At 63.3% G+C, this 13,888-nt stretch overlaps 1 protein-coding gene across 1 annotated transcript in view; it reads right to left on the bottom strand.

The window, feature by feature from the left end:
• VOLCADRAFT_88634 (uncharacterized protein) overlaps nucleotides 1-10,112 on the bottom strand; it is a gene marked incomplete at both ends in the record, with an annotated part of 20,366 nt that extends 10,254 nt beyond the window's left edge. Inside the window, 9 exons of the mRNA XM_002948170.1 lie at nucleotides 37-1,289; nucleotides 1,689-3,245; nucleotides 3,477-4,097; nucleotides 4,443-4,556; nucleotides 5,254-5,667; nucleotides 6,145-6,655; nucleotides 7,123-9,384; nucleotides 9,815-9,896; nucleotides 10,085-10,112. Coding sequence (XP_002948216.1) covers nucleotides 37-1,289; nucleotides 1,689-3,245; nucleotides 3,477-4,097; nucleotides 4,443-4,556; nucleotides 5,254-5,667; nucleotides 6,145-6,655; nucleotides 7,123-9,384; nucleotides 9,815-9,896; nucleotides 10,085-10,112 — 6,842 coding nt within the window. The remainder of the gene's footprint in view (nucleotides 1-36; nucleotides 1,290-1,688; nucleotides 3,246-3,476; nucleotides 4,098-4,442; nucleotides 4,557-5,253; nucleotides 5,668-6,144; nucleotides 6,656-7,122; nucleotides 9,385-9,814; nucleotides 9,897-10,084) is intronic.
• Between the last annotated feature and the right edge of the window lie 3,776 nt (nucleotides 10,113-13,888).

The raw sequence follows: 13,888 nt of genomic DNA, 5'->3' as shown, positions 1-13,888 counted from the left end.
CGCATGTTAATTTCCCGCTGTGCGGGCTCCAAGGACCGTATCCGCGGCAGGCGGCCCAGCAGATGCGGGGAGGTAGACAGAGGCAAAGCAGGGGTACGCCACAATGCATCGTCGGCGGCGGGCTGCGAGGCGGGGGAGGCATCGCCGGGGCCGCCGGCGGAAGATGGCCGCCGTAGCGGTTGCGGCGGCGAAGCCGCTGCCTCCGCCTCCGCCCCCGCCCCCGCCCCCGCCGCCGGCTCCTCTACCGCCACTTCCGAACGTCCGTTGCCGCTTGCCGTCCGGTAGGCGGATTGCAACAGCTCAAACCCGTCATCGGCGGCGGTGCTGGCGGCGGCTGAGGCCCCGGTTCCGGAGCTGGTCTCCGCTAAGCTGAGACCGAGCCCTCCTTTCCCTTCACAGGGCTGCTGTGGAGGCGAGAACAGCTTTATCTCCTCCATCCCCGCTGCCGCCGGCTCCACCGCCGCCGGCAAGCCCTGCGGCCGAGGTGGCGGCGGCAGCGCCTGCCGTACTGGCAGAGCCTCATCTCCACTAGCCCACAACAGCTCCGGATGGCGTTCCAGCTCAGAGAGAAACACGGCGTCATCCATGGGAAGCAGCAGGAAACGTACGGCGGAGCGGGAAACCTGGGACAGCTGATCCAGGACAGCCGCCGGCGACACCGCCGCACCGTACGGCAGCGGCGGCGGCGGCGGATGCGCAGCCGCCTCGGCTCCGCTGTCAGCGTCTCCCAGCGCGGCTGCGTACGACCGCCGTGCCACGACAAGGCGTGCTGCCAGAGCCGCCGCCCGCTGGCTGGTCAGCTCACCCGGTGCCGCCGCCGCTGCGGGAGCGTACGGCAGCAGGTCCTCTACAGCCGCGGCGGCGGTTGCCATCAGCGTTGCCGCGGCCGCGGTGTGCTCTCTGCTCAGCTTGATGAGGTCAACGGCTGACTCCATCACCGCTACCGTAGACTGCAGCGTCCTGCGATAGCGCCCATCCCACACGACCCCATCCCTGGTGCCGTTGCTGAGATTGCTGCAGCCGGCAGCGGCGGCATCAACGCCGCCGCCGCGGCCGCCATCACCGCTTCCCACGGCCCTGCTACTGCCCTCCGCTTCCTGTACGGCATCATCCTCGGCAGCTCCGGACCTGGCCTTGCCGACGTAGCCCACATGCTGCTGCTCAACCCCACGTAACTCCCTCATCAAACCGTTACGTACGGCGTTGACCAGTCGTACCTGGTACTCCACCGTGGTTTCGGGGCCCAAGACCCGGAGGCTCTCAGCAGTGAGCGGCCTGGCGCTGACCTCCTGGAGGAAGATGATGATGAGGAGGACGAGGACGAGGAGGAGGACGGCCGTCAAGGTTGTATTAGTTAGGCAGTAGCAGGACCCCACATCCACCATGGGAGCTCTACCATTCCAACTACCGCACAGGCTGTTGCTGCTGCTACTGCTGCCGTTACAAACATTAAAAGTTGTGTCGTGGCGTGTTTCGTCAAGCAGTCACAATTGTGTTTCCGTGCCCTCCCGTAACTCCGAGAAGAGCAAGAGGAGGAGCGCGACACGCAAGAGAAGGAAGAGAGCGACAAAGCCGAAGCCTCAAGCCCGCGGGCGGTGGGCTTCCTGGCCCCCATGATCTCCCCCCGGCGGACGTATCTATGGACGTACGGAGAATTCAGAACGCCGAGCACCTGAAGCACGCCATACCTGGAGCGCCTTGATGGAAAGCGCAAGCGGCGGAGGCTCCGTGCCACCCGAGTCCCGAAACACGTCCAGAAGCCAGCTCCGAAGGAAAAGCACGAGATCAACGGCCTTCGCCGTCGTTGCCGTCGTTGCCGTCGCCGCCCCGGCGGCGACAGCGCGCCCGTCAGTGGTAGCGCCCTCTGTGGCTTGGCCACGCGAGACCTGGCGCACCGGCGCGCGCGCCACTGCCGCCGCCGCCGCCGCTGCTTGCGGCGGAGAAATTTGCACCCGCCCTGGCGACGGCGGCGTGGGCGGCGGTAACGGCGGCGGCGGCGACGGCGGGAGGGGAATATGCTTCGCCGCTACCTGAACCAACTCCACCACTTGCTCCGGGCTCAGCATCCCCTCCGACAACATCTCCCGTACGGCAAGCAGCGCCGGCAGGGAAGTGCCTGCCACGGGCGCCGCTGCCGCTGGTGCTCCATGCTCGGCCTCCGCACCGCTATCACCACCGCCTCCGTAGCGGTCTCGGTCCGGAAGAACTCCCAGCACCGCCAGTGCTAGACGCGGGTGGGTGATACCACCCCTGTGAAGCATGCGTAGCGCAGTCAACATGGGGTTGGCGGCGGCAGCGCCGGCGGCGGCTGGGAGACATTCACCCGCCCGTGCTGGTGATAAAGAGGTCGCCTCGTCAACGTCCTCAACGCCCTCAACCTCGAGCCGCGTAACCGCCGCTTCCGCCGTCGTCGTCGTCGTCGGCACCCTTCCGAAGTTGCGGCCGCCGTCCGGAGTTGCGGCCGCTGCAGCCGTCCCCAGCGGCGTCGAGGCAGCAGATTCCACTGTCGCCTCATCCATGCCGCCTCGACCCGCAGTTGTTGCGGCAGCGGCGCCGGTCGCTGCTGCAGCGGCGGCGGCGGCCGCCGTTCTGCGCAACCGCTCCCGCGCCACGAGCTCATCGCCCAAGGCGGTAACCACGTCCACCGGCGGACCCTGAAGCCCCCGCGGCGATGGCGGCGATCGTACAGCGGCTGCAGCGGTGGAGCGGCAGTACCACGGCCAGCATGCGCCCTGCACCGGCGGCACCGGCCGCTGGCCGTCGGCCATGCGGCCGTACGGCGGCCTGTGCTCCGCCACCACCCACGCCGTCACCGCTACCGCCGTCAGCAGCTCCGAGTCGGACAGCTCCGCGACACCGCGGATAAGGCCCTGCCCGGCGGCGTGCAGCTCCAGGGGCGGTACCGCCGACGGCGGCAGCTTCACCCGCCGCAGCACTTCCAACGTCGCGACGGCGTCCTTGGGCCTCATGGCGGGTAGCAGCTGCGTCGCGGCGGTCTGCAACGGCGTCAGCACGCTGCTACAGCCGCCGTCAGCGTCCGCTGAGTGGCCAGGATGGCTGCCGGGATAGCTGCGGCCTGTGCTGGCGGCGCCGGTTGCAGCGGCGGCGTTGCGAACGGGGCTGCTTCGGCTGTTGCTTCTTCTACTGCTAGCCCGGGTGCCTGGACCATTTTTATCAACTTTCCGATGGTCCTTATAAAGGCCGACGCTTGCCACGAGGAGGCGAGAGGCCGCGGCTGCAATGTCCTGCAGTACCAGCAGCAAGTAAACAGTCGCTGAGGACCATCAAACGGCCCCGGGGGCGATGAAGGGAAGAATTTCATGGACCAAGACTAACGCAAGCAGCTGCTCCTGCGATGCACGTGCAGCGCGGCCAGCGCTCTCTAAAAAATCACAAATAAAATGAAGTGTCACACCACAGCTCTCTTACTGTTTTAAAAAAAATACGAAGACATAGTAGTAGTCATTTTCCCGTACCTGCTGCTCTGCGGACCATTGAGGACACGGTGTTTGTGGCCCGCGGAAGGAAGCGACGCCGCCGCTGGTACGGCAGTTACCCGCATGGCTGCGGCCGCTTGTGCCATTGCCTCCGTCGCCCCGTCGCTGCCTGGATCCGTCTCCGCCCTCCTTACCACCGCTAATAACGCCACCGCTGCAGCTATCGCCCTCAGCGTCGCGAACTTCTCTCCGACTGCCGCTGCCGTCGACAGCAATGAGATCGGGGCCGCTGCCGCCGGCCTCATTACCACTGCCGCCGCCGGTTCCGCCGCTTTCTCCTGTGCCTTCCCTGGCCTTACTGTCCACTTCACCACTGTCCCAGATGCCCTCTCTGTCCTCCACCTGCTTCCCTGGGGACCCATGGGTCGCTGGCGAATCAGGTAGACGCGGCGGTGGCGGTGTGGAGGGCGGATCCTGAGCCGGCGAACTCGCACACGGCGCCAACTCTTCCACGCCGGCCCGCAGAGGAAATATGCCGCCTTGTGACGGCCCCCGCTGTACGGGGGCCTGCTGTTGCGCAGGGCGCGTCACATCCATGGCCGAGGTCCATGCTGCCATGACTTGAGGCGCGAGTTCTAAAATGCGCTGCTCCAAGGACGCCTACGAACGCGGCAGCAGCGGCAGTAGCGTCATGCATACATACAGACATACAGATGCGCGGTGCGTGACTGAACAGCGTGTTTCTCGGACCACGGCGCCGCTGGAAACCCTCCGAAAACTGCTGGCCAAAGCTCACAGGCCTACCCTTCGCAAAGCAGTACGCACGTGCCCCTGCGTACCCAGCGCAAGCATCTCCTCCCCTTCCTCCCACCGGTGGACCCAATGGCAGTCAGACAAGTAAACAGTGGTGAACCCGGGGGTAGCCCACGGGAGCATAGACCGCTCAGGAGCATAGACACACGTACACGTGCATACGCACGTACGCACACACACGTACACACGCACCTGCAGCGCCTCCCGTCTCCGTGTGTTGACTTGCACGTTGTCGTCCAAGCTGATGTGCAGCCGGCGCTTCAACCTGGACATTGCCATCCTCGCAGAGCCCAGAGTCTGAGCGGCCTGGGTTTGAGTGACGAGACCAGAGCGACAAAAACAACACACCGGGCGGCGAAAGGATTGTGGGAGTGAATGGAGTCCTATCAGATAGTACATAGTCCATTCCAAATAGGGAGGGTGGATCGAATTGGAGTGGTAAGGATGCGGGCAGTGAGGAAGAGGAGATGTACATGGGATAGGAAAGGCGCGGCGGTTCCGATGGTGTGGCGACGAGGAGGGTGGGTTTGTGTGGTTGTGGGTTCAACAGGGCAGGGCTTAATTAGGACACCATAACGTGCCGGAGGCAAAACGCAGTCAAGACCTCGAACTGACGACGTGCGCAGGGATCTTCGGTCAGCGCGATGGATCGCCGCCGCCGATGCAATCCATCATCTCGGGGCGGAGGTTGAGGGATATGAGGGATATGAGGGATGTGGGGGCTCTTAGGGGCTTCTCACCCGAGCCAAGGACATGAAGGAAACCGCGATGGCTAGCCGCGAAGCGCAAAGCGTGTGTGTTTACAGGAATTCTGTATTTTTGCAAGTAGCATGGACCTTGAGAGGTGATAAGGTGGTGGGAAGAGGAAGAGGCAAAGAGATGGGTGGTTTCGGAGCAGACCAGTAAGGGGGCAATATGTATGCAGGTGTATGTACGACAGGGAGCCGCAGGAGACTGCCAATGACACCACCACAGGCAGCCATCCGCCCCAACCACCCCTCACCAGCAGCAGTGGGCTAACAGCGGGTGCTGGCGGAGCCGGCGCAGGAAATAGTGGCACAGGCGCATGCTCCGCCGCGACGTCACTCCGCGCCACCTCCATTGCCGTCGCCGCTGCCGCTACCGGTTTCTGCCCCCGGCTAGACTCTCCCGTCGCCGCCGCTTCGGCCATGTTCGCCGCCGCACCCGCCGTGTGTGCTGGAGACGGCGGCGGCAGCGGCGGGGGCGCAGCCGCCAGCACCGATGCCGTCAGCTGCGCCACCGCCAGCTCCTCCACGTTCGCAATGGACGGATACACCACCTGCTCCAAAAGAATAGCCCCACCATCGCCACTGCCGACGCGCTTAAGCCGCTTCGACCAGCCCATGGCGTCTTTCAGTAGCCTGGAGGCCTCTGCCAGGCAGCCCACAGCTAGACGCTGCGAAGCTGACGACGGCGGCAACGGATCCGGAACCCGCGGCCGCGCCGCCGCGGACGATGGCAACGGTGCGGGGTCTGAGGTCACCGGTGCGAGCCGCGCCAACGCTTGGGCAGTCTGTAAAGCAGTCTCCAAGGCGCGCAGCCTCGCGGCCAAGCGCTGGGTGTCGCCTGAGCTGTCCGGGGGGGAAGAAGGGCGCCCCGCTCCCCGCTCTAGGCCCCCCACTCCCTTGCCCTCCGGCTTGATGTCCCCGAGCCGAGAGACCCCGCGGGCCCCCTGACTGCGCTCACGCCTCCCCTGCCGGTCATTCTGCACCTGCCGACGCCCCACGGGCTCCTCTGCCTGCTGCCGACGCTGCTCCTGCTGTTGCTGCTGCTCCTGCTGCTGCTGTCGCTGCTGCTGTTGCTGATCATGATGATGGTGATGATGGCGCGGCTCCGCATGCCAGGCCTGCCTTCCGAACGCCTCGCCATCCACGTCCTCCTGCTCCTCATCTGGCTTCCGCAGCCCCGGCTGGTGGCAGCCCAATCGAGTTTCCGTTAGGCTCGAACCGCGATTAGAACTAGGTCTCCCGCTGCGGTTTTGTGAGGCGGGCAACAGCTGGCGCTCAATTTCCGCGACCACGGCATCTCCGTCGATCGCGTCCGCGGCCTCAGGACCCATGTACCTCCCTTGTCCATCACGCATCTCTCCATGCGAGCTGATCTCGGCGTTGGCGGCGGTCAGTAGTACTAGGCTCGCCACCGGCGGCACGCCAGCAGCGGATGTTGGCACGGAGAGTTTGGGCTGTTCGCACTGTTGCACCCGCTCCTCCCGATGCTGATGGTGTTGGATGGATGGGCTGTGGCGGGTGCGGACTGCGGGGGCCGTAGGGGACTCCGGGGGTCGCGAGAGGGGCTCTCCGGACCAGGCGCTGCAGCCGTACCGTACTCCTAGAGCCACCAGGTCCTCCAGAAACACCGTCGGCAGCTGCTCCGATGTCCTGGTCCTGGGCCGCGTGTAGACAGCAGTGAACAAGCAGCGGCAACACAAGCAGCAGCAGCAGCAGCAGCACAGTACCAGCAGCCGCAGGCGGGTGGGAGGAATGCCAACAGGACAAGACAGGACAGGAAATGCGACATGGAGTGGCATTCGTGACATTTAGAAGCAAAAAAAGGTACGAAAGGCTGGTGTGGCTTGACCTTGGGATGGCCGCTACAGTATAGAGAGGTGATGTGGGTGTTGTTTTCCTGCAGGCCCGTTGCATTGAGGACCGCGCACGCCGGCCATCATGCCTCCACATGCACCCCTCAACGCCACAGCTTACCCTCATCATGTACGCAAGCCCGCACACCTCTGCAAGGTAAAAACACTGGCACGCCTTCTTAATGACTACTTCACGACACTTCACATGCGATTTTCATTCAGATGGCGCCTTGCCCAAACGCCTGCGCGCGCCAAGGCCCCCACCCCCACCCGCTGGCCGCAGTCTCTGCTCCTCCTTCATGTAGCTGCCGCAGCAGTCGCAGGCGGTCCACGTCCAGCGGTGTCCCGTCCCTGCGGCAGCTCGCCACCACCACCAGCCTCTCCATTGCCAGGTGCTCATAATAGCCCAGTCGCAGCAGCACCCGCACCACTACGCGCGCGAGTGCCGGATCTGCTGCCGCTGCCGCTGCGACGCCGCTACCCCCCAAGCCCAGGCCGCCAATGGAAAGATGAAGCTGAGAAGGACGAGAAAGAGCTGGAGGTAGGCTGTGGCTAGAGAAGCTTCCAGCATCTGCTGGTGTGATGTCAGCGGCGGGAACATCCGGTGCGGTTGTTTCGGAGCGGGTAGTTGTAGCGGTGGTAGTTGGGCCCGGCAACTGTGACAGCGACGGTTGGGGCGGTTGCGCTGCTCGCCAGCCGCTCAGGCAAAGCGCCAGGAAGTCCACGCAGCCCTGGCGGCTCGGCCGGAAGCCTAGTTGCTCCAGGGTGGCCAGCAGCCCGGCACTGAGCTCCAACGAGCCGCCGCGCCAGGCAGGGCCGAACAGCAGTCCCGGCGACTGCTGCTCCGCCAACACCATTCCCAGGACCAGCGCCTCCACGGCGCCACCGCCGCCACCGCCGCCCTCATGGCGCGTACTCAGCTGCCGATGGTGCCACTCGGCACGTAACAGGGAGCAGAAGAGCCGTACCGCCTCGGAATGGACAGGGGCCCTTGCCGTCCCAGCCGCTGCGCCGGCGGCATCATCAACTGGCAGGCTGCGCTTCTGCCGCAGCAGGGATACCAGCACCTCCGGTGGAAAGCTGGCGGGTGGCAGGGCCGACACAATGGGCGCCAGGGCCGCGTGAATGAGGTCCCGCTCACGAATACACGACAACTGCGGTGACGTCGGCGACGGCGGTAAAGGCAATCCCCACTGCGCTGGAGTGGGCTGCGGTGGAGAAGGCTGTGTCGAATATGGCTGGTGCTTTGATTGGGGCTGCAAGTGCTGCGACTGCTGCTCTGTGGTTTCAAACGCCTGTTGTTGGTGCTGGTGGTGTTGGTGTTGGTGGTGTTGTGGCAGCGCGCCGGAGAGCTGTGCGGCTGCCGCAGGCGGGTTGGGGTCCGCAAACTCCGGGCTTGCTGCCAGCTGCTGCGCCAGCCCGCACACCGCCTCCACTGGCGACGAACCTACAGCGCCGTACACCGCCTCCACCAACCGTGCCAGCAGGGCGCACTGCTGGTGCGGGTGAGCGCGAGCTATCCGCACGCTGATTGGACCCACCATCGCCTCCACAGCTGCCCGCAGCAGCTGCTGCTGCTGCTGTACCGCTTCCACCGGCCCTGACCCCGAAGCCGCACCTTTGCCACGACCCTTGCCGCCGCCACGAATATCCGTCGCAGTGGCAGCGGTGGCAGCATCTGCGCCTTCGATGCCGGTGCCGGCGGCAGGGTCCGTGTCTAGCGGCTTGCCGGACTTAGCACTTCGCGTGGCGGTGAGGATCACGGAACTAAGAGGCGGCAACGCTTTCCTCACCCCGTGGGTAGCGTCCAGAGTCCTGTACAGCGCCGTCAGACACTCCAATCCCACCGGGGTCAGCGCAGCCTCCGCCATCGCCGCCGCCGCAGCCGTCAAGGCCCTCGCCGGGCGCTGCACCGTCGACCATCTCCCGGTGGACGGGCCCTGCACACGGCCACTATCGCCGTTGCTGCCCCCTGCAACTGAGCCGGGGGCATCCGAACAGTACTGGCGAAGGAAGAGCGAAGGCAGCACACAGGCATTTGGGGTTCTGCTGCGGTGCCCGGGGCCCTTCCACCTGCCCGCCCGTCCGCAGCCATCAGGCCATACCGCCGGACAGAGCACCAAGCTGGTTCTCAGGCCGGTGCATGCAGGCACTGCCGCACTGCGGGACCTGACGGTGCAGTTGCGGCTATGGCCGTCGGAGGCGGTGGCAGCGCCCGTGAGCCCTGCGGCTGTAGGCTGACATGGGCCCTCCACGATTTGGAGACGACGTTGCTGCTCCTGGTGATGCGGCGGTGGAGGTGGCGGCCCCTGCGGCGGCCCCTGTGGCGCTGGTAGGGACACCGCCGGCGGTTGCAATGGCGGCGGCAGCAATGTCAACGGCGTAAGGCCTCCTGTTTCATGGCTTGCTGGTGAACCGGGCGAAGCCGGGGCCAAAGATGCCTCCGCCTCCGCCGCTGCTGCTGCCCGGGGCGGGTCCCTCCCAGGCCCGGACCCGCCCCTACCGCGCAATCCCCGATACAGGCGTAAGGTCCTGTGTGGGCAGGGCAGGGCAGGGCAGGCACTTGCATCGCGGAAAATCTGATGCGACGCACGCAAAAACATGATTGTTGCCAATTACTGCGAAAGGAGGTTTACGGGGAAGAGGGTGAAAGGGGGACCGCGCATCACCAGGACAGATGTGTAACATCTTCTCCTGGACGAGCGCGTCGACTAAAGGGGGGTCCAGCCTGCAATAAAAGCTACAAACGGCGCCGGCGGTCTGGCCACCGTCTGCCGCCTTTCACACGATGGCACCGCATGGACCCGTCATAGTTTGTGACCCGAAGACGACAGTTCTGGGGCGCCTGCTGCCCAGCATGCTAGCCGGGTCTGCTGCCCCTTCCGAGGCCGTTTCTGGCGCTACCCAATCCTTCGCCCCTGCCTGCCCTGCTTGCCACACCAGCCTGGGTCATTTACACTACCTGCACACAAGGGGTTCAACCGATGATACCAAAGGGCCGACAAGAGCGCGCCATGCATACGCCCAGGCTGGCTCCAGGGACCCTGCAAAATGGACGGCACAGGGGAGGTGGTGGAGGTACGGGGCAGTATGGAATACCGCAAGAAACCCTAAGAAAGGCAAACGAGGGTTGTATTAAAAGCATGTCACAGGAGCGACATCTTAACATGGTGAGAGGTAAAAGGTGCGGTCATGACGACCGAGTACGTTGCTTACAGCCACGCAGCCTCACCCATCGTGTGAGCATGATGCCCAGGCATTAAGCCTTTTAATGTGCATGAGAATTGTGCAAGGAAGTTAGCTCATGTTTCCAAGGATTACAGCGCCGACACTGCAGAAGTGTAGTCTGCGCGGCAGGACAATTATTGATGCCACCACGTGTCGGGAATGCCGCCTGGTTTTCTACATGATCTCGTTGACTGTATAAGCTCCCTGATTGTACCGAAATCCGGGATCGCGATGGCCGTGTTTCGCCTGTACTGTTTAAATACCTGACAACCATGCATCATAGATATCAACCGCATAAAAATGACCTGTAGAAGATGTTTACCCGATGCCATGTCATGCATCACGAAGTTTAGGAGGCGGATTGCAACCGCTCGTCACATGTCTAAAAAAGTCTTGCAATGTGCACATAGATAGTGGAGATTACCCAGAGCATTGATGATGATGGTGCTTAATACTTGACGCCGAGAGTGACCCCTTAGTAGGACTATTTCGGATATGGGCTGTAAACAACACATACAAACCAAGGACAGACCGTGAGACTCCACTTCCAGCAAAATGTTTCACGACGATCTCTCAACTATAACCCCCAGCATTACCGCAGCGACTGTGTACCGTAAAGTGAACTGGACCATCCTGCCCCTCTTCTGCCTTATAGCGGCTTTTTGCTACATCGATCGGACCAATTTGGCATTTGCATCCATTCAAATCAACCATGATTTGGACTTCAACGCTCAGGGTGCGTGGCAGGACACGCCAGGGAATTACGCAGCTGTCCGCGATGCAAACTGCATTGCTCATGCCCCTTCGCTCTTTAACCCCTCCTCAACCCGGCACGCCTCCTGCTCCTCCGCATAGTACAGTGTACGGCTTGGGCTCTGGACTTTTCTTCTTGGGCTACTCGCTCTTCATGGTGCCCTCAAACATCATCATGACGCGGGTACGCGAGACGGGCGCGCAACTCTTATGGATCAGGGGCTAAGTCCCCAGCAGCACCCACAACAGAACGCGTTTTCCCCTTATCCCACCGTAAACCCCACTACCCGCCCTTGGCTACCTGCTGTCTGAGTGCCACCCTCAGAACGCCAGCCACTCCATGTCCGGGCGACTTGCAACCCCAGCACCCCCACATGCTAACCCACCGGCCGTCCCCCAGCCCCCTCCTTTCCTCCACCTTTCCCTCTCGGCCCGCCCATCTCCCGCACCCGCCCTGCCGTACCCTCCCGAACCCCGTGCCTGACAACGTCTCTCTCCCCCTTCAGCCTATCGTATTGAATTCACCTCACCAATTACTACCCACCTACCCATCCATTACCACCCGCTACCACCCAGGTCGGTGCCCCCCGTTGGCTGGGTGTGCTGGTGACCTGCTGGGGGGCCGTAGCGGCCATGTTCGCTGGCGTGAGCAACCCCGCCCAGTTCTACTGGTTGCGCTTCCTGCTGGGGGCTGTGGAGGCGGGCGCCTTCCCCGGCATGTGGTACTACCTGTGAGTGCTGGCATACATCGCAACAGGGGGGATGGAGATGAAAGAGGAGGAAGAGGAAGAGGAGGAACGGATGCTGTGGTGCCTCTAGGGGTAATATCCTCCCCCCCCCCCCCCGAGCTGATCCTCCCCCCTGCCTGCCTATTGACGTCGGCAGCGGGTCCTTTTAGCTTCTTTTCTCCCTCCTGCCTGCCTTTACACCCGCTCCGAGTCTGCGCGTGTCGGGTTTCGTGTCGTATACTGCTTCCATCAGGGGTTTTCCCCCGGGTGTCCCAGCCGTAGTCACCCCCTGCCACCCCGGGAGTGTATGGTGTGTGGGTGTGCCGGTCTTCGTGATGAGGAACTGACGGCACATTGACGTCACCCGAAGTTCCGAAACGCAACCTGCCAAGACGAGGCCCCCCAGTCCCAGTCCCAGTCCCGGACGCCCGCCTGATGCAATCCAATGTGGGTCCTCGACCCCGCTCACATCCCAAGCTACCATCATACCGTTCAAACCAGTGGCTGGCCTAGCCTCTCCGTATCCTATATATACATACATACATACTCCCTTTTTCACCACGCGCCGCCGGCACTGATGCCATGCCACGTCCTCAACCCTCCTCCCCTACTACTGACGTAGGTACCTGTTCTATCCCGTGGACTACATGACGGTGCCGTTATCGGTGCTGGAGGCGGCAGTGGCGGCGGCAAATTTGGTTTCGGCGCCACTGGCCGCATTGCTGCTGCTCATGCAGGGCTTCGGGGGCTTGGCGGGATGGCAGTGGTTGTTCTTGTTGGAGGTGCGTTTCTCTTGTTGGAGGTGCGTTTCTCTTGTTGGAGGCACGGAGTGGGGTGCTGCGTGGAGTGGGCGGGGTGTGGCGGTTCCTGAGGTTGTTTACATGGACGGAGAGCTGCTGGAAGGAAAAGGGCGCGAGGTGGGGTGGGCAACACGAGCAACTTTACTTCTTGTACGTACTGTGTGTTTACTTCGTGTATTGTTTAAAAGGATCTGGGCCGTGTGCTTGTGTGTGTGCGTGTGTCTGTGTGTTTACAGGGCGAGGAAAGGCGAGAGTGAGCAGGAAAGAGGGAACGGCGGGGCAGAGCTTCCTGCGGGCTGGTGGACAGCGGGTGTGTCTGTTTGTCTGTCTGTCTGTACCACCTGGGGCGGCTGGGGGGGAAAAGGAGAGGAAGGAGGAAAGGAGGGCAGTTGGCGGCGAGACGCCTCGCACTTTCCGTCACGTCCTTACGTTCCCGCCTTGTTCCATCATACCAGCCACCTGTTCTCTAACTCCTTACAACTTCATGATGCGGTGCGTATCTGTCGTCTAGTCCTGTGTAGAGTATCCGTCTATCTCTGGGATCAGCAGCTTCACTCGTCCGTGGTTTGTCCTACCTCCTTTCCCGCCCGCGGACCATCGCACCTGTCTTTCCCCCACCACCCCACCCAACCCATTTCCCTTTCCCTCCCTCCCCTGCCCTCCCTTCCCTTCCCTAGCTTCCCGTCCGATCCCCACCACGCACCTCACCCTACCACCTCCCCACTCCATCCCCCCCATCCTCCCCCTCTACTGCTTTCCTTGCGCTCTTGTTTTAGTCTTGGCGGCAAGGTAGGTAGGTTTCTGCGGTCGTCATCATCCCGAGGTCGGCTCCTTCAAAACCGCCTACTGGTCAGTTCTGCTTCTCTTTTCTTGGCTGCAGCTTCACTCCTTCGTGGCTCGTCCTTCCCCCCCATCCTCCCCACACACAGGGCCTCGCCACAGTCGCTCTGGGCCTCACCACCGCCTCCTCCCTGCCACCCAGCTTGGCCGCCGCCACGTTCCTGTCGGGTCAGGAGCGGCACTGGCTGGTGCAGCGGGTGGAGGCCCCGCAGGCCGGAATGATGGCAGCTACCACCACCACCACCACCTCCATGATCTCCGCAACGGCAGGAGCCAGCGGAGGTGGCGGCGGAGGGGGACTGAGACTGGGGTTGGGTGTCAGCCCCGGAGCGAAAGAGGGCGGCGGCAGCGGCAATGGTGGAGGTGGAGGTTATGGAGGGGGTGGATTGCTGCTGATGGGGCCGCGGCCAGGAGGCGGCGGCAGTGGGGGCGGTGGTGGAGGAGGAGCCGGAGTTCGTGGAGCGGTGGTGGATGCAGTTCTAAACGGCCGAGTGTGGTGCGTGTGGTGGAGGGGCGGGGGTTGGGGTGGGCACAGGGAATCAGTTGGGGCAGTTGGTGGTGTGCGGGGAAAGAGTGAGGGAGGGGGTGGAGCGTACGAGGGGAAAAAATGGGTGGGGTGAAGGTGTGTATATGTTATGGGGGAAAGGGGCAGCGGCACACATCCAAGGGGGGGAAAAGGAGGTGACG

This window comes from Volvox carteri, assembly GCF_000143455.1.
Source record: "Volvox carteri f. nagariensis unplaced genomic scaffold VOLCAscaffold_9, whole genome shotgun sequence".
Classification (NCBI taxonomy): Eukaryota; Viridiplantae; Chlorophyta; class Chlorophyceae; order Chlamydomonadales; family Volvocaceae; genus Volvox; species Volvox carteri.
The sequence above is the reverse complement of the archived record's forward strand: the minus strand, read 5'-3'. Positions and strand labels throughout refer to the sequence as shown.